The sequence below is a fragment of the Pithys albifrons genome, chromosome 4, assembly GCF_047495875.1.
Source record: "Pithys albifrons albifrons isolate INPA30051 chromosome 4, PitAlb_v1, whole genome shotgun sequence".
Taxonomy (NCBI): domain Eukaryota; kingdom Metazoa; phylum Chordata; class Aves; order Passeriformes; family Thamnophilidae; genus Pithys; species Pithys albifrons.
The window spans coordinates 9,939,513-9,958,567 of record NC_092461.1 but is presented as its reverse complement, the minus strand read 5'-3'; the positions used below and the strand labels follow the sequence as shown (position 1 = coordinate 9,958,567).

Here is a 19,055-nt window from a genome sequence, read left to right as displayed (position 1 = left end):
AACTAAGGAAAGTATTTTCCAATAAAACTCATTTGAATAACCTCATGTAGAATTAGAAGGGTAAATACAGAACAAAATGGTATGTCAGTACTGTATATACAATGAAATTTATCTTTATTAAAAATCATAGATTCATTTTGGAGGAATTCCTTCTAAACTGCTAGTACTATCCACTACAAAAATGCTGCAAAAATAGAGTGGATTATGCATACATCAGAAAAGCATATGTACTACATACTGAGACTAGCTCAGCTGGCTGCAGCATGGTGCTAATACAGGTTCAAACCCAGGACACTGTAAGAGCTGGACTCTATGATCCCTGTAGGTCCCTTCCAACTCAGATTATGAGATTCTGTATTTATAAATGCAGTTTTGTATCTTGGATACCACTGAACAGTAATTGCTTGTGCAGTTCTATATTCTTATATTATACAAATTTAGATGTCTAATAACCTTTCAAGACTTCACTTTGGCACTACAGATTGCCAAAACAATTGAGAATTCAAATGCTACATACACTCTTTGTCTGCACAGAAGTGATTATTAAACAATAAAATTTAAAATTATGCTTCTTACCTTGTTTTTTATAGCAAATTCATAGACAACTTCTTTCTCTTCATTTCTCATTATTGGAATCTTTGAGATATTGCCAACATACACGTGACCTTTAATAACTGGCAGCAAGTCAAAACAGGATTCAGCTATTTTCTTTAATGCCAACGAAACCTTCTCACAGTCAGGATCAGTAACCTTCTTTACTGGTAGTGATGCCTCTAAACTGGAGCTGTGTGATGAATCACTGGTTTCACTGCTTTTACCAGCCTCCTGCACGTCAGGGTTTGTATTTTTAGTATTCCTGATAGCAGCAATATCATTGGGCTCCAGCTTTGGTGGTTCACTGTCCAACCTCAGTCTCTTGGCACTTCTGGGCATAGATACCTGCATTAGTGTCCCTTTTCCAAGATGATTTGATGAACTTGAAAACAACTGCTGATTTTGCATATCTTTGTCTTCATCTTTGCCTTCATCTTTGCTACTATCAGATTTCAAATTGCTCCCAGTTTTAACAAAAGCAGTTGATGTAGATGCAATTGCCTTGAATCCACCTATCTGAGACACAGGTCCTGGCAAAGCTTGGCTGTCTGAAAAAGTACATCGGTTAAGCTGAATGTTGCCTTTCAGAATGTTTAGTGTCCTTGCCCTTGCAGATAGCTCTGGATACATAGTGTCCAATATTTTCACAGAGTTCTCCTGAGGAGCACCTGGACTAGCACTATCGCCTGCAATGAGAGGAAATCTTCCTGGAACGGGAAGTGCGTGCTTTGGAATGGAAGTACAAAATTTCAAAGGTGAGGAGCAAATCCTTTTACCTACTGCCATTTCTGAGGGTGAGGGAGGAGAAAGTAAGAGAGCAGATTTGGCTGTTGGAGTATCTGTTAAAGGAGATATGAGAGGAAGAACAGGAGTTTCACGTAGTGGGGATATCAAGTCATCAAGAGGGGAGAGCAAAGAGGATTGATCTGTAGAAGACATTACTGGGGACATGGTACTGGTAGTTTTTGGAGGAGTAGCAATCAAAGGCAATAGCAAGGGGGGTAGAGGAGGACCTATCTCTTGCCTAATTTTATTTATCACCTCAGATGAGCATTTTGTTGGCATGGAAGTATCAGCATTTGCAAGAACTGGCTGAGTACCTTTGAGAGCCTTAGTTTTTCTTTTACCTTCCAACAGTCTCTTTGATAGTTTGGTATGCATCACATGGGCAGCTGTCTTGGTAGAAACAGTCAAGATTTCAGATGGTTCTTGCTCTTTGCACTTTAATTTATTGCTCTTTTTAAGAGCACAAGAATCTGACTCCAACATACCTAACTTCTCAAATACTGTCTTTTGTGGCTCAGAGTGGTGCCTAACTGTCTGACAACTGCACCCAGCATCAGATAGGGCTGGATTTGGAAGACTTTTGAGGACAATTTTTTTCCTACTACTACTATCTATAACAACATCAGTGTTGTTTTCTTTTGCACTGCAAGAAGTTTGATTATTATTATATTCTTCAAACACTGAGACCCCCATATCAACGCTGTGTAGTAGACTTTGTTCCACATTTGACTCAAGTTTCACAGAATCATTTCCTTCTAAGTAATTTCCAAGTGCTAACATTCTTGTATTTAATTTACTGGTTTTTACAGTCAGCCTGGAATTTTCTGAGAATCTGGTTGGTGTCTTGCATAGTGGCAAACTATTTTTTGAAGCATTTGGCATCACAGGGCTTTCATTTGACATCCCAGTTTTTGATAGACTTTCCTCACTGTCACCGATGGATCCAGCAATGTTAGAATGTTCATTAGCACCCTCAGTATTTTCAGAGGTTTCTAATATGAACTCCCTTTTCCAAGATGCTGAGTCTTTAGGACAACCCTCCCCAGCCCCAGCTGAGCACTCACTGGCAGTATCTCCAGAACTGTTTGGCTCACAGTGTGTATCCATATCCACCATGGTGCCTGCTTTTAGATGACCAACTGTAGAAGTATTTTCTGGGGGCATCACTGAATGAAGTTCACACACTTCAGCATCAACAATTGCACCAGTTTTGGCAGCACCCACTGCAATTCCCTTGGGAGCTCTCAGTTCCTTTTCAGACATGGGAGAACATTTAGAAGATTTCATATACCTGACTTTTTCTACAGAACAGTCTTTCTCTTCAGAGTCATTGCTCTGCTCTGACATATCAAAATCATCTTCACACCTTTTAGGGGCATCTTCCCCAGGTTCTTCAAAACTATTCAGTTCTTTCCTTTCTCCCTCAGCTAAGAGTGACCCATTTCTAGGATCTGTTCCAACCTCCCATGTAAAAGTCCTGCATCCTGATTCTTGACAATCGAAATTTTGGAGGAGAAAACCATTCTTTTTGTAAGAGTTTGCATCCCTGATTGGTGATTTAACAGATGTCTCAGGTTGTTCATCTACTGCTTGCTCCTTCTCTGGAATTCTCACTTCATTTTTGTGTACATATTCCATCTCAGGGCTGCCCAGTTCTTTGTCCATATTGCCTTTTTCAGCAGACAGGATGCTGACACCCTCTTCCAAGCTTTCTGAACAGTTAAATATATTACCTGTAACATAATTTGTATCTCCGTTGTTTTCCCATGTATAGGAAAAAGCAGCTTTTTCTGTGACAGCAGTTTCAACAAAAGGGACAACTTCTGGAAGACTGAAATTTAGATCAGGACACCTTGTGGATTCCAAGCCAATTCCCTCTTGCACAGGAGAATCTGTTTCTTCACTACTTATACAGCAATTCTTCAAGTCCTCTTGAGCAGAAAAAGCCAAGCCACTTTCACAATCCATTTCTGAAATAGGTTGGCAGATGATCTCTGAAAAATTATTTGGCTTCACATTGTTTTCAGAGTTAAATGAACTGGAGCAAGTCTCAGTCACCAATTCCTTGCTTTGTTTATTTGAGTCCCCTTTTATTTCATCACATTTAACATTTTCAGTTATCAAGAGCTGATTTAGAGGTTTTGCAAACTGTGCCTGAGAACTAAGATTGTTTTCTATTAAGACAGATTCAATAGTATCCCCTCTTGCTAACAACTCACTGCTGTCCACTCCTAAATCGTCTGGATTAACTTTGAATTGAGTTTCTTGAGATTCAAACACACTAAAGTTTTGAGTTTTGGACTGCTCACATTCTAATGCACTATACAAGTTTTCAGGTTGTTGTAGTTCACCTTTCACTTCTGACTCAGAGGATTCACACTCAGCTACGCTGCTTCCTGCATCAATAACACACGTTGCCTTTGGTAGTGCAAGTGTACCTTCCAAGTCTGACTTCCCTTGAGACAAATTACTACAATTTTCTTCCTGATGTGGTTTGCTTTTTAAACATCTCCCCTTCTTTATGTCTACTAACTTTCCATTTTCTGCACTATGGAGCAGTTCTGATGATTCAGCTATTTCTAAAACACTTTCCCTGTTACATTTCGTGGCTAGTTCAATAGCTGGAGCTCTGGTTACATTCATGTCTTCAATTCTGAGCTGTTTGTCATCTTTTGGAAACACTGACAATAAATTTCTGATTCCTTCAATAGCAGATACAGGTGAGTAACAACCAGAGACTTTAACAATCTCTGGTTCACACTCTGTGTCCACTTCATCTTTTGCTGTTTGCACATGTTGTTTCTCCAGTATCTCTTCACTGTCAAGTTTTATTTCAGAGCACTGAGAGCGTGCAGAAATCTCAATAGCTCCAGCCATGTTAGTTACTTTGATTATATTTTTTGATTCATTTTCAACCACTTGATTCTGTATCAATGCACCAGATGTCTCCTCAGAATCTTCACTCTGAAGCACAATGCATTGCTCAGCTGGCAAATGAGTAACACTTAGCACAGCAGATGCTTCCCTGGGAGTTTCTCTCTCTCCCAATAATCCATCTCTTTCTGCTAATTCAACCTGCTTTTCATGTGTACCCTCATTAACAACAGGTCTGATCAAGGTTACATTCTCCTCTGCTTGCTCACTACATTCTTCCATCTGATTCTGAGGCTTGAAACTTTGTAACACAAAATCAGCTGCAGAAACTCCCGCTTCACTGTTCATGTCCTCGCTATCTCCTTCCTGTTCTTTGAAGTCTTCCACTTTGTGTGCTGCTGCTTCAGTTAGCTCTCTGTTCTCAGTTTCCATATTCTCAGAATCCTCCTCCAAACACTCTTTGTTAGTTTCCATGCTTGTAAATAAAGTAGTAGCCTCAGTTTGGTTTTTTTCAGCATCTCTCTCCTCTTCGCTGGCCATCTTTGGACTGACATGAATGTTCTTTTCACTCCAACTCAAATTAAGTGAGACTTCTGCATCAAGACCATGCTCACATGATTTGCTCTGTCTGTTACACTCCTCATTGAGGCTGACTACAATACAGCTTGGAGGCTGAACTTGGTCTTCTTGTAAAATATCCTCTGCTGTAGAAGTACTGCAATCACCTTCTTCGTCGCTGGAACATGTGACTTCTCCAAACAACATATCCTTCAATGAAAAAAAGTAAAGTTAATAATGTAAACCCTGGTACCAGTTTTAAGATCTCCTTCTCTAAATAAGTACACTGGCAGCCCTGATGCAGGGGTTTTGAGAGATTAAGGCTGATCAACAAAATTACAACCTTCTCCATCATTGTTCTTCATAGCAAATGGAAAGCACCTCTATAAAAAGTTAAGAGACTTCTTTACCTACTTACTTGCATTCTAGGATTACAGGAAAACTGCATTTGACTTCCAAGCTCTGGAATTTTGCTATGAAAGCCATGCTTAAATTGAAAAGGAATTGGGACTGTGAGTGTGCACCTCTGGGAAAAGAAACTATGACAGCAAGTTGAGACAGAGGTGACTGTGCTGCTTTTGGCTGGGGTAGGTAATTTTCTTCAAAGTAGCTACTTTAGGGCTATGTTTTGGATTTGTGCTGAAAACAGTGTTAATAATATAGACATGTTTTTGTTATTGCTGAGTGGTGCTTCTCACACTGCCACATTGGTGAGGGTGCTGGGGGTGCATGAGAAGCTGAGCCCAACCGACTGAAGGGATATCCCACACTGCTATGGCATCATGCTGAGTATTTAAGGAGAGGAGAAGAAGGAAGTCTGGAGTCATGACATTTGTCTTCCCAAGTCACTGGTATGCCTAATAGAGCCCTGTTGTCCTGGGGATGGCTGGAGACCTGCCTGCCCATGAGAAATGGTGAATGAATTCCTTGGTTTGTTTTGCTTGTGTGCTCAGCTTTTCCTTTACCTATTAAAATGTCTTTATATCAACCCACACATTTCCTCACTTTTACTCTTTCACTTCTCTCCAGGATCCCACTGGTGGGGAAGTGAGCAAGCAGCTGTGTGGTACTTAGTCCTTGGCAGGGGTTAAATCAGGACACATTATCTTTTGCTCCCTTCACAGGCATTATGCTACAAAGTAAAATAAAGTATCCATATTGATCTAAACACACAGAGACCTTCTCAATGCATGAGTAATACTGATAGTAAAGGAAAAAAAAAGCCCAGGATTATAAAATCTATGGTAGTTTTACAGTTTTAAGACTAAGTGCCAAGTGAGACACATCCTGAACTCACCTGTGTACTCGGTGGTGAAAGCTGTACTGGAGAAAGCAGAGCAGGGAGAGGTCTGGCCCAGTTCAATATATCCATCACATTTCCACCTGCGCCCTTTTGCTCCTGATCAGAGAAGTCTGAAGTGCTGTGTTCCCCACCTGTCTCTATTATCACATCTACAGTTTGATCCTCACTGCTGTGCAGATGTTCTTCTGTAGTCCTGTTCTCAACACAATCATCTCCAAAAGGCTCAGGACTTGCTTGAAGTTGCAAGGCTGTTACACAATTTTGCTTTGCAGCACTTTCCACTGAAGAATACCAAGGTCGTGCTTTGTCATCACACTTCCTGATCTTTGGGTGGATTTGTGAAGAGTCTAAGACAGAATAATACGGTTAAGAAATTAAATATTTTCCCCTCTGATTTCTCTTTATAGATATAATAGTAATAAAAATTAATGATGCCCAAAAAGGTGTAATAAAACTGTTTAGAGACAGAGTTTTAGTCCATAAACAGCAAGGTATTAATTAGAGCAACGTTGGGGAAACTCCCGATTAGTGCCCAACACAGAGTTCCGAAGTTATCAGTGTAAAGTCAGGGTATTTATACAATTTTTGTGAGAGAATACAACATTTCTACTTAAATATTCATATTATTGCAACACTTAATTATAATATTCATAACAGGCAGGGTCCAGGTGGAGTCAGGGGCGGGGTCATCCTTTTGAGGAATATTTAGGTGGGAGATCCTGTTACTTCATCCTGGTGATGGTCATATTTCTGCTCCTCATCGTCATGAACTTTTCAACTTCTCCTGTTTTTTGCTGACTTCAGGATGGGTTTTGCAAGAGTTTTGGACTCAAACCTCTTATGTCCTTTTATGTCCCTACCCTATCTCCTGGTATGTAAGTGTAAGAATTCTCTTTGCAGCCCAGTACCATCTTGGATAATGCCCAAGCCCTGGTTTCTAGCTAAACATCCCTCAGAGCTTCAGTCTCAGGAACTATATTTTGTGTTAACTCTTTGGGTTCTGGGTTCTTGCTCTGCTTCAGTAATACCATATTTTCAAGTGATGTTCCAACAGAAGATCTTAATGTCACTTTCAGAAATACTTTCCTTACAGAGATGAGATTTTATTACTCACCAACAATTATTTTTTTCATGAAAAAGGCGCACGTGTATGCAAAGAGCTTCTCCCCACAGACTTTCCGGCTTGCATCTTTAAAACTATTCTTCCCAATTTTTCTTACCAGGAAGGCCCATTCTTGGTAGGACTGAAGGTCCATATAGCTCAATGATTTATTTCAGTCCTTTCTCAATAACTCATGACCACAAAAAACAGGACAAGCATGCAGTGGCATGCCCCACTCAGGCTGTAACTCTCAGCTTAAAGCAGCCTGCAGCTTCCAACCAGCAGCTGTGCTTGCAGGCCATTGTACATACAAACACAGTAAGGGATATGTTGGCTCCATTAAAGAAGCATATTAGAAAAACTGATCAATAACTCTATTTCAAAGACGCATCTCAGTCATTTCATGCAGCAAGTCCTTATAAAATCTCCATTGCTGCAATGGACACCAGAAGGAGGGAGAAAATGCTCAGCCTAAAGGGCCTTAGCACCTCATATTCCCCAAAGACAAGTAAACTCTGCTATCTCCTTTGTTCAGTTCTGGGCTTCTCAGTTCAGGAAAAATATTGAGGTGCTGGAGCGGGTCCAGAGAAGAGCAACAAGGCTGGTGAAGGGACTGGAGCACAAGTCCTATGGGGAGAGGCTGAGGGAGTTGGGGGTGTTTAGCCTGGAGAAGAGGAGACTCAGAGGTACCCTCAGCACTGTCTGGAACTACCTGAAGGGAAGTTCTAGCCAGGTGGGGGCTGGTCTCTTCTCCCAGGCACTCAGCAATAGGACAAGGGGGCACGGGCTCAAGTTCTGCCAGGGGAAATTTAAGTTGGAGATCAGAAAAAAATTCTGTCCAGAGAGAGTAATCAGGCATTGGAATGGCCTGCCCAGAGAGATGGTGGTTTCACCATCCCTGGAGGTTTTTAAACTGAGATTGGCTGTGGCACTGAGTGCCATGATCTGGTAAAGGGACTGGAGTTGGACCAAGGGTTGGACTTGATCTTGGAGGTCTTTTCCAACCCAGTCGATTCTATGATTCTATGATTTGCATCTTACAAGTTTTATAAAATTATTTACAAGCTACAGTCAGATAGAGCTTCCAGGATGTTCTAAATTTTCTCATGAAAAACCTAGATTCTGTTTACAATTTGAGTTCCATTAGATGGTCCAAGGGAAAAGGAGATCCTTCACAAGCAGAAACAAAGAAGAAAAACTCAGGAGGTGATTCTCTCTTAGATATCTTTCATGCTGCTTCGTGCCAATTCATTCAAAGCTCAGAATCTTCCCCACACTGAAGTGGGCAGCAACACAGTTATGTATTTTGCCTCTAGATGAACTTGAGTTAGACAATTGGGAAGTTTACTTTTCACAGTGAACTACACAATAGTACTAAGTTAACAGGAACTTTATACTCTCAAGATCAGTCATGTGAAGCGGAGTAAAACCCAGAACCTAAAGAGTTGTGTAAAATAATCCTCAAAAGGTAGTTAAGACAGACAAGCCAGGCATGAGGAATTCTCCAAAAAAGATAAGGCTTGAGACTCATCCAAAACAGGACAAAATATGCATACCTAGAGATGTAACAGAACAGACCGACCTGAAGAAAGAAGATAAGAAATTCAAAGCACCATTTTTGGCAAAGCCCATTCTAAAGTCAGCAAAAACCAAGCAAAGTTGAAAAGTTCACTGAGGATGAGGAGCCCTACCAGAGGAAGTAAGAGGAACTCCCACCGTAATATTCCTCAAAAAGAACGACTCCACCCCAACTCTGCCCAAACTCCACCTGTTATATTATAATCAAGTGTTGCAATAACATGAATATGTACGTTAAAATGATGAAACCTCTCACTAAAAATGTATAAATACTGTAGCTTTGCACTGTTGACTTCGGAACTCTATTGTCCGATACTAATCAGAGTTCCCCAACGTTGCACCAATAAATACCTTTTCTGTTTATTGACCAAAATTCTGTCTCTGAACAGTTTTATTCTGCCTCTTTGGGCATCACATGCATGTACAGGAGGCCCAATAACACACCATCCATTGAAAAGCTTCCTATGACAAATGGATGAGAGATTTCTGAATAACTAAGAGATTCTCCATCCTTCTCTACTCATCCCTTTCCAACCCAGTCCCTGAGAACAGTGAATTTCTTTAGGAATGAGAGGCCTCTAACTGCAAGAAGAGCTGTCAGCAATTTTTAAAGGTTCAGGATATTGCAAGTTTCTTTGTTGGAAATGTCAACTCTTTGGCTTAAACTTAAGGTCCAGGAAGAGCCTGACTGACATTAACCCCATCGCACTGAACGAATCCTCTCACAGATCCTATTCCACAGACAAACTCGGCTTTATCCAGGGAATTGCACTCTTTTTCATTACATCAGTTATTGAAATGATTAAGTTCTCTCCTGAAATCTACAACCTGGAATCATTCCAACAAAAGCATGTTCTAAGCACAACACTTTCTCCACACTGAAGTGGGCAGAAAGAGGGATTGGCTAGAAGGGACTGTTATGGTTAATTGCTTCCTTTTATGAATGTACTGTAGTTTCCTTGAGAAGAGATGAATAGGAAAGACGGGAATCTAAAGTTCCCCTTGTGGTGGGTGGGAAAGGGATGACACTAGAACCTGATATCCATAAAATCGTATATATTTAAAAGTTTTCAGTTTCTTGTGCTTGTTCTTGTCATTTGATTGACTCTTGATCAAGATAATAAATTGAGAATATCAGGGCACAACTGTCTAGCTCAGTTTTGGAGCTGAAGTCACAGATCTGATGCATTAAACTCATGGAAGTGAGGCTGGTCCTTATATTCTGGCACCTCTCAAGTGGATTCCTCTGGAACACATCAGAAGCCATATTGATTGAAATCTACACTAGTAGCAAATTTTCAGACTTAATAGGGTGGGAAGACAGAATAACAGTTCACCTTCAAACCTCTTAATACAGCTGGGTCCCTATCCCAGGCAGTACCTCTACACCACAAGTTACAGCAAGATCAAAGTAGTAGATAAACGAAACTAAAAGAAAAATTACACATTAATAAGCATATTCTGGAGAGGCAATTACAGAAATACTAATGCAGTTTCAAGGCACTTGTTACCTCTGAGTGCAGAAATAAAATGGTATCTTGTCATGTAAAGTCAAAGCAGTTTGCTGTGAATGTGCATATGGAAAACTATTCAGATTATTGTTTATTATTATACTGAATATAACATTCCAGTGAAGAAAATTGAGGGAACAGTTTCTTAAATTTTACAAAACCACCTATGTTACAATGTGTTTGTTTCAAACTAAAAAGAGCACCCATAATTCACATCATATACTACAGAGTTTATAATGATAAAATAATTACAGTTTAAACACGAGGTGAGTTTTGACTACCTAAAATAGTCAAAACAGGTGATAGTAAAAGAATTTGATTTCTCAATTACAACAGATTACCATAGCTTTTAATTAAAAGAGAGTTCAAGTTTACTTGGCTGTTGAAATTAATATTTGAATTATTTTCAAACATTCTAATTGCACATATACTTGACCAGGCAGTCACCAGAGAAAGTAACTCTTTCAAAAACGTGCTATGCAAATACTCCTCAACTTGGACCTACCTTCTGTAACAGTCAGTCTTCTTTTTTCAGACCATGCCTTATCCTGAATAGAAGCTGAAAAAAAGTAACAATATTTATTTTTGGTCAGAAAAAGAGAGATCTTCAAGAAAATTTTGAGACTGTGCATGCCATCCTACCCAAGACAGGATGATTTTCCTCATTCTCTCTTTTTCCTGTTGCACTGTCAATGCACATCCAGAGTTCTTCTAACAAGAGCTTCACTTTTCCTGTTAAAAGAAATAAAAATATTTCTTTATTTAAAATAAATTGAAAAAATTGAACAATAATTTATGTTTATTTTTAATCAGAACACAGGCATGCCTACAACAAAATAAAAAAGACCCACAACAAGTATTAAGACAAGGTACAAGCTTCAGAGAAAGAGAAATGCTAGATACCATTGAGGGATGGATCCCCTACTGGCCATATCCACACAGGAGACTAAAGGAACAGCTGTAAAATGCTCCTGCTTTTGCTTTTTCTAGTGAGCACTGCAAGTCTTGCAGCAGCCCCCAAAGTAAAATGTAAAAGCGTATTTCAGTGTAGCTCTAGTGAAATTAAAAAGCTTTCTGAAACGACTGACATGAGCATAAATGGGGGAGGAAATCTTCTGGGCAGATTTAGATCACATTTATGCCCACTCAGTAGTAACACATTTTAGTCTTATCATGGAGTAATAGCACCATGTGTCTGAATTATCTAATTAACTAATTATGAGGCCACAACATTAGGAGACCCTGTCTAGAGTCCGAACAGCACCATTCTAGGTGATGTCAAACAACCCACTTTCAGTGACAGAAAGGCAGGGGGAGGAACAAAAATAACCCAAAATCTCAGTAAAACACACAAGCATCTCATCTGCTTATTCCAAAACTATAATCAGATTCAGTAATCAGGAGCTGAGAGTATTAGTTTTGTGCCAGTTCCTTAAGGGAAAGACCACAGCAAACTGCTATTCTTTTATAAAGAGGCGTATTAATGAAACTCGGCACATAAGAGGAAAACCTGAGAAATTTTGCTTAGCAGCTATTAACAACACTGACATCTTCTCATTACTAAGAAACTCTTGCTGCTGTTTGAAGGTCAAATTAGTGCTCAAATATTAGTTTCCCTGTTTTGCCATGAATTAAAAATGGAAAGATGAAATTGGATACTAATTCAGTACAATCCAAAAGGAAGTGAAAAAATATGCCAAGACACACAGGAACTGACAAGGTCTACCTTGTCCAGAAAATTTTTGAAACAAACTTATTGCAAAGCAAGAAACAGAACAGGGTTCTTTTGCCTCAATATTGCCTTTAGAATATCTAAAGAATACAAAAGCAACAGCAGCATTTTGAAAGATTACAAGCATACAAAAAATACATTTGCTTTAAGTGTGGCCTCAGTTCTTTGAAGGAAGAATAGAAGGAGTTTGGTCTATTACAATTAGATTCAGATACTTTGTAGCACATGTTTTAGATCATTAGGAAAATAAAAGTCAATAGGATAAGCTACAGTTGTAACTCCTGGATTTCCACTTGATTTACTGAGCCCCATATAGAAATTGTAGCCAATTATACTCCTACTTTATCCTTTATGATTTCAGTGAGCTTCAAAGACAAAGGTATCATTTGTATTTTTCTCAGTGTTTGCATTCTGTTTTATACTTGCACATCAACTGACCTCACATATGCCCATGGCAGACTAGTCCTTATTATGAAACAAGTATTCTCCTTACTGCAAAACTGACAATAGTCCTCTGTTACATTAGTCCTTCATCAGTGCAACACACTTGTATCAACCACATCTGCTCTTACAGCACTTCCGTCAGTATCCTAATTCCAAAAATGCAACTCCAGAAGAGTTGCAATAAATTCATAACGATTGGTTCCACACAGAGAAGAGTGTTGCAAAAAGTCTTACCTTTGTCTATATCTGTTTTAAGGTCTTCACTGGAACTCTGGGTCTCTGCATGCTTAACTATTAAAAAGAGGAGAGGTGGAAAGGAAATGTTCAAATGGAACAGTATCCCATACAAATCTGAAGGCAATAAAAGGTAAACACTTACCTTTTCTGCACTTCTCTTTAATTACACCATCAAGTTTCCCCTGTTAAAATTAAAAGGTATTAATTTTTCATGCCATGATTTTTTTATGAGCATCTACTCCCAATGAGCACGAAATCTAAATCAACATTTCAAAGGTCTTTCTTTAGCTGGAAAATTTCTGTCTCTTCAGGTGAATTGTTATGTTTAGTTACTCAATATCCACAACAAAAGTAATTTTACTGTTTCAGTATCTCTATTATTAGACTATTACCTTCCTTACTTTCCCCAAAAAATACTTAAAAGACTTCACCTTAAGACAAGGAAAGCCTTACCTGTGCCTTCTTTAGCTCCTTTTCAAGCCTTTTCTTCTCAGTTTTCAGTTGTCTGAACTCCTGTGTGTGCTTTGTGGCAGCCTCTTCAGGAAAAAAGAGCCAAAATTCAACTTAGAAACCACACTATGATGGCCACTGACTTAATTAGTGCCTGTCACTAGTCTGCAAATCAAGTTACCAGTGAAAAATAAATAGATAGTGTGAAATACAAATCTACTGAGGCTGTATTTGGGGTCATTAAGGCAACAACTCGTGCATACAAGTATGTTGTCTTCTATTGCATAATTACTGTTCTGAACTACTGCAATACATTTATTAGTTTTCTCACTTACATGCAAGAATGAACAGTAATGATATTGCACTGCAAAACAATTTACACCACGAGAAAAATGAAATAAAATTGAGAATGAGGTGCAATATGTTTTTTACATGTTTTATTCTCTTATTTAAAAGAGGGCTCTGGCTCAAAGATGAAAACACCACAGTCAGCTGAATTAGAAAGATGCAGATAGCACACAATGCTAATAAACAGAGAAGAGGACCTTATGTTTTCATGTCTAACAGACACCTGGCAAGAGTGCAGATGGGTGGGAATACAGAGGACAGGGTAGATAAATGAGGGCTGAACATGAGGGTCCCAGGACAGTAGAGAAAAGAGAGATGGAATTTGCCTGCTGACCAGATCAGGTCACAGAAGACAATAAATTAAAAGGGGTAAAAAGGCAGCTCAGGTGGCAGGCGCACAAAAAACAACCACAGCAAAATATGTGAGGTCTGGGATAGTTAATGAACACAGAAGAAAAACCAAAACACACAAGATAGTCACTGAAATTGGACCTAACACAAACTCTCTCCCCCAGTATTTTGTTCTAGTTCTGACAGAATTTGAGCTTTTGGAGGCAGGTGTGTATAAAAATCTGGCTGTCCTATAATGGAACTCCAAAATTCTCATCAAAATGAATACCTTGTACCTGTATTTTAGAGTAGGATTTGGGGGGCTTCAAGTCTCTCAGTTCATTGCACTTTAAACTATGGTAGGCACAGCTGAAAACATGCTGTGAGTGCAAATATTTGCCTTACCAACTGACAGTACAAGTACCAGAAATTTTTATGTATATCCATAAAAAAATCCAGTGCCATGAGGCAAACAAACAAACTGACCAACCAAAATACAAGGGCCAGATAATTTAAAAAACACAAAATATGTACCAGGATCACATGTATTTTAATATGATTATAAACATGACTAAAGAATTCTGCCAAAATTATTAGAACACTGGAGCACTTGCCCTATGAAAACAGCCTTGTTGAACTGGACTTAATTAGTCTGAGAGGAAAACAAAACAAATCTTAGAAGGAATCCAAGAACAGCTTTCCTGTACAAGAAGAGGGAACAAGACTGCCCACTGCTGTATGGCAGACACTGGGTGTAAACTGCAACATGACCATTTCCCACTGGTTATAAAGAAAAACATGTCAGTCAGGTAGTGAATCAAACTGCCTGGACAGGCTGGACAGAGTCCATCCTTCGAGGTTTTCATGACCAGAAGCTCCCTTCCAACTTGATTCATGACATGTGCTTAAGGTACCCAGGAGAAAACATTTTGCAGGAGGGCTGATGTAATTCCACATAGTACTGCCCTGCTTTGCTCCTTGGGGCCTCAGAGTTAAAGTCACAATTACTTCTTTGGGTAGAAAAGAAACCAAGAGATGGAGGTGGGCAACAGTACAGTAACATAATATAGAAAGTTACCTTCAAGTTTCTTCACTTTTGTTTCCAGTTTCTTTCTCCTGTTAAAAAGAACACAATAATAGAAATTTTTAAAATAATGTTGCATGAAAAGCCAGAAAAAATAAATCTAGTCATTTCAGAAAAAACACATTTCCTATACCCAGGTCCTGTGGGACCAGTGAGTCCCTAAGGTTGAAAAAATAAGTTAGTGGCATGTTGCTGACATTCTCACACAAATAGCTGTATCTGAGTTTGCTTTTAAGAGGATCAATCCACTAATGCAGGTACATAAATATGCCTTTAGCTGTATCTAGGAGTTAGAAACACAATCCCAGAAACACTGGCTTCTGTAGGGAAGTTCTAGCTAGGTGGGGGTTGGTCACTTCTCCCAGGCACTCACCAATAGGACAAGGGGGCACGGGCTCAAGCTCTGCCAGGGGAAATTTAACTTGAAGATCAGAAAAAATTCTTTCCAGGGAGAGTAATCAGACATTGGAAAAGCCTGCCCAGGGAGGTGGTGGATTTCCCATTCCTGGAGGTTTTTTAAACTGAGATTGGACATGGCATTGAGTGCCATGATCTGGGTAAATGGACTGGAGCTGGACCAAGGGTTTGGCTTGATGATCTCGGAGGTCTTTTCCAACCCAATCGATTCTACGATTCTGTTTTTTTCTATTTGTATGATTTTATTTAGACAGGTTAGTTTTACTCCTTTAAAACAATTAAGCTTTGATTACAATGAATAGTATCTAAGCAATGAGATAATCAGGAATAGCCTTCAGGATCACTTATGTCCCACAGATTTTTGTTTGGAATATCCAGGTGTTTACTAAAGCCAAACCAAACAAAAAAAAATTATGCACCCTGAATTTTGATTTCAGCATTCCCAAACCACCTTTACATGTAAAACATACACAGAACTGGAAAATAAATAAGTAAATAATTCTATTAATTCCTTCTGTTAAATCCCAATATCCCAAAAATTTTTTTAAAACTATTGTGATAAGTAGAAGACTCCATCCTGACAAACACAAGCTACCAATGATTACTGATCACATTCATGAAGCAGAACACAGTTCACCTATTCCCTATGTTAAAATCTCTGTCATGGATTGAGATTTACAGTCTAAGTCTTTCTGCATGTGTAGGCTTTAATTATCACTTCAGACATTAACTGGAATATATTCAAAAACCCAGCCATGACTGACCACCTTTTGCATGTTCAGTAACCAAAGCATTTATATTATAAAGTAACAGACCAATGATCTTCTGCCTTCTCAGTCTGAAGAGGACCTATACAATGACCTATAGAATGGACTTCTCAGTCAAGGCACAGGTGAGAATTTCAGAAAAAAAATTAAACAATTCCTCATAAAACCTCTTTGCAGAAAAAAAAGGGAGGGAGGTTTGTCCTTTAGAAAACAGGAAGTAGACTTCTGTTTTTCTGTAGATTATTTTCTTAATAATCATAGAATCATAGAATCAGTTGGGTTGGAAGAGACCTCTGAGATCATCAAGTCCAACCCTACTTTGATTATCAGATCATGGCACTCAGTGCCACATCCAGTCTCACCTTAAAAACCTCCAGGGTCGGAGAATCCACTCCCTCTCTGAGCAGGCCATTCCAATGCCTGGCCACTCTCTCTGGAAAGAACTTCTTCCTGATATCCAATCTAAACCTCCCCTGGCACAGCTTAAGCCCGTGCCCCCTTGTCCTACTGTTTGTTGCCTGAGAAAAGAGACCAACTCCCACCTGGCTACAACCTCCTTTCAGGGAGTTGTAGAGAGCGATGAGGTCTCCCCTGAGCCTCCTCTTCTCCAGGCTAAACACCCCCAGCTCCCTCAGCCTCTCCCCATAGGGCTTGTGCTCCAGTCCCTTCACCAGCCTTGTTGCTCTTCTCTGGACTCGCTCCAGCACCTCAATATCCTTTCTGAACTGAGGGGCCCAGAACTGAACACAGTACTCAAGGTGTGGCCTCACCAACACAGAGTACAGGGGAAGGATCACTGCCCTGGTCCTGCTGGCCACGCTATTTTTGATCCAGGACAGGATCCCATTGGCCTTCTTGGCCACCCGGGCACACTGTTGGCTCATGTTGAGCTTCCTGTCAATTAGTCCCCCCAGGTCCCTTTCTGCCTGGCTGCTCTCCAGCCACTCCGTGCCCAGCCTGTAGCGCTGCAGGGGGTTGTTGTGGCCAAAGTGCAGGACCCAGCACTTGGCCTTATTGAACTTCATCCCATTGGAATCAGCCCATCTCTCAAATCTATCCAGGTCCCTCTGCAGAGCCCTCCCACCTTCCACCAGGTCGATACTCCCTCCCAGCTTGGTGTCATCTGCAAACTTGCTAATGATGGACTCAATCCCCTCATCTAATGCACAAAAGTAGAACATCTACAATGCATGGACATTAGAAGCACGGTCAGGTGACATGGGAAGACTACAGAGGTGCTGTTTGCCATTGCAGAGAGAAGGCTCATGCACCCTAAGCTTGATTCCAGTTCAAGCTGACCAGTACTCTGGAGGAGAACAAAAAGGGCTTTTCAAAGTAACAGGAAGGAGATGATCAGAAATTACATTGGTCCATTGCTTGATGAGGTCAGTCATATCACAAACAGGGCTGTAGACAAAGCAGAGATGTTTAATTCCTTCTTCACCTCTGTCACACATCATCTGTCACCACTGATGTGCCCCAGGGACCCCCAGAGACCTGTGCTGGAAGGCCATGACTGGTAGGATGATAAACTCCTAGACAACTCTGAACTTGCTCAAGACTTGCTGCTCCAGGTGGACGCACACAAGTCTGAGGGGCCTGACAGGATGCATGCCACAGTACTAAAGAGCTGGACAATGTTAGCACAGGACCTCTCTTCATTATTTTTCAATGGGCTCATGTACAACTTGGTGTCTAGCAGCATCCCAAGCTACCCTCCAGCTGAGTGGCCCCCAGCATGTACTGGTGTATGGGGTTGTTCCTCATCAGATGCAGGACTTTGTACTTCTTGATGAACTTCCCAGGGTTTCTGTCAGCTCATTTCTTCAGCCTGTCAAGCTCGTGCTGGATGGCAGCACAGCCCTCTGGTCCATCAGCCACTCCTCCCAACTTTGTGGCACCCTCACTGAGGGTATGCTCTGCCCCATCATGCAGATCACTAACAAAGATGTTAAACAGGGCTAGACCCAGTAGCAGCAGCGCAGTCCCGTGGTGTAAAGGAGAGCACTCTGGACTCTGAATCCCAAGGACCTGAGTTCGAGTCTCAGTGGGGACCGTCCCCTGGCAGTTCAATGCCTCCCTGCTATCCCATCAGATCTCGGATGCTCGGCAGGGTCAGCCCAGGTTAGTACCGGGTGCTGTGACAGTCCTGAGGACTCACTGTCACTGTCCAAGCTCGCTCAGCTGTGGCAGATGGACCTCAGGACTTAAATGGTGGGGCCAGTTCTGGGCATGCTGTGCCTCACCTAAAAAATCCACTGTGGAAGCTGGAAGGACACAACTACGTGAGGAGAGCCCTTCCCAAATCTTTGTTCACAAGGTCTGACCATACATACGGACACACATACCCAGCAGCTGCCCTCACTGTCTTCCCCCAGGATACACTGCTACCTACCAGACTCCAAACAGACTCTGCACTGTTCATCACCACCCTCGAGGCTCAGCCATTCAGACAGTTTTCCATCCACCTCACTGTCTGCAGTACCAGCCCCAGAGCCCATGAGGCTCTTATGGGAGGCAGGGCCAGAGACCCTACTGGAGGCAGGCAGACACCAGCCACTGCTCTCCCCTCATCTGCCAGGCATGTCAGTTTATCAAGACAGTCAAGCATCACTTCCCCTTGGTGAGGCCATGCTGTCTACTCCCAAGGAGCTTCCTGTCCTTCATCTGCCTGGAAATGACTTCTAGGATGAGCTGCTCCATCACATTCCCATAGAACAAGGTGACACTGACTGGCCTGTAGCTCTCTGGCTCCTTCTTGAAGGTATAAATGACAGACAGGAGACAAGCAATATATCTGTATTGACACACTACACTGATAGCATATTAGGCCAGTCAGTTCCCTCCTAAGATGCAGTTAGCAAAGGTGCAGCTGCCCTCTGCTGCTCTTAGATAGGATAATTCCAGAACACTGAGTACCATTCCTCCATCAACTCATTG

The 19,055-nt window shown here is 40.9% G+C and overlaps 1 protein-coding gene across 2 annotated transcripts in view; it reads right to left on the bottom strand.

Annotated features, from left to right (window-relative positions):
• Positions 1-19,055, bottom strand: part of ICE1 (interactor of little elongation complex ELL subunit 1) — a 35,438-nt gene that overhangs the window by 10,334 nt on the left and 6,049 nt on the right. For both annotated transcript variants that reach the window (XM_071553416.1, XM_071553417.1), the window contains 8 exons: positions 14,926-14,963; positions 13,173-13,255; positions 12,862-12,901; positions 12,717-12,773; positions 10,949-11,038; positions 10,812-10,865; positions 6,110-6,462; positions 577-5,022 (listed from right to left, as the gene is read on the bottom strand). In XM_071553416.1, coding sequence (XP_071409517.1) covers positions 577-5,022; positions 6,110-6,462; positions 10,812-10,865; positions 10,949-11,038; positions 12,717-12,773; positions 12,862-12,901; positions 13,173-13,255; positions 14,926-14,963 — 5,161 coding nt within the window. The remainder of the gene's footprint in view (positions 1-576; positions 5,023-6,109; positions 6,463-10,811; positions 10,866-10,948; positions 11,039-12,716; positions 12,774-12,861; positions 12,902-13,172; positions 13,256-14,925; positions 14,964-19,055) is intronic.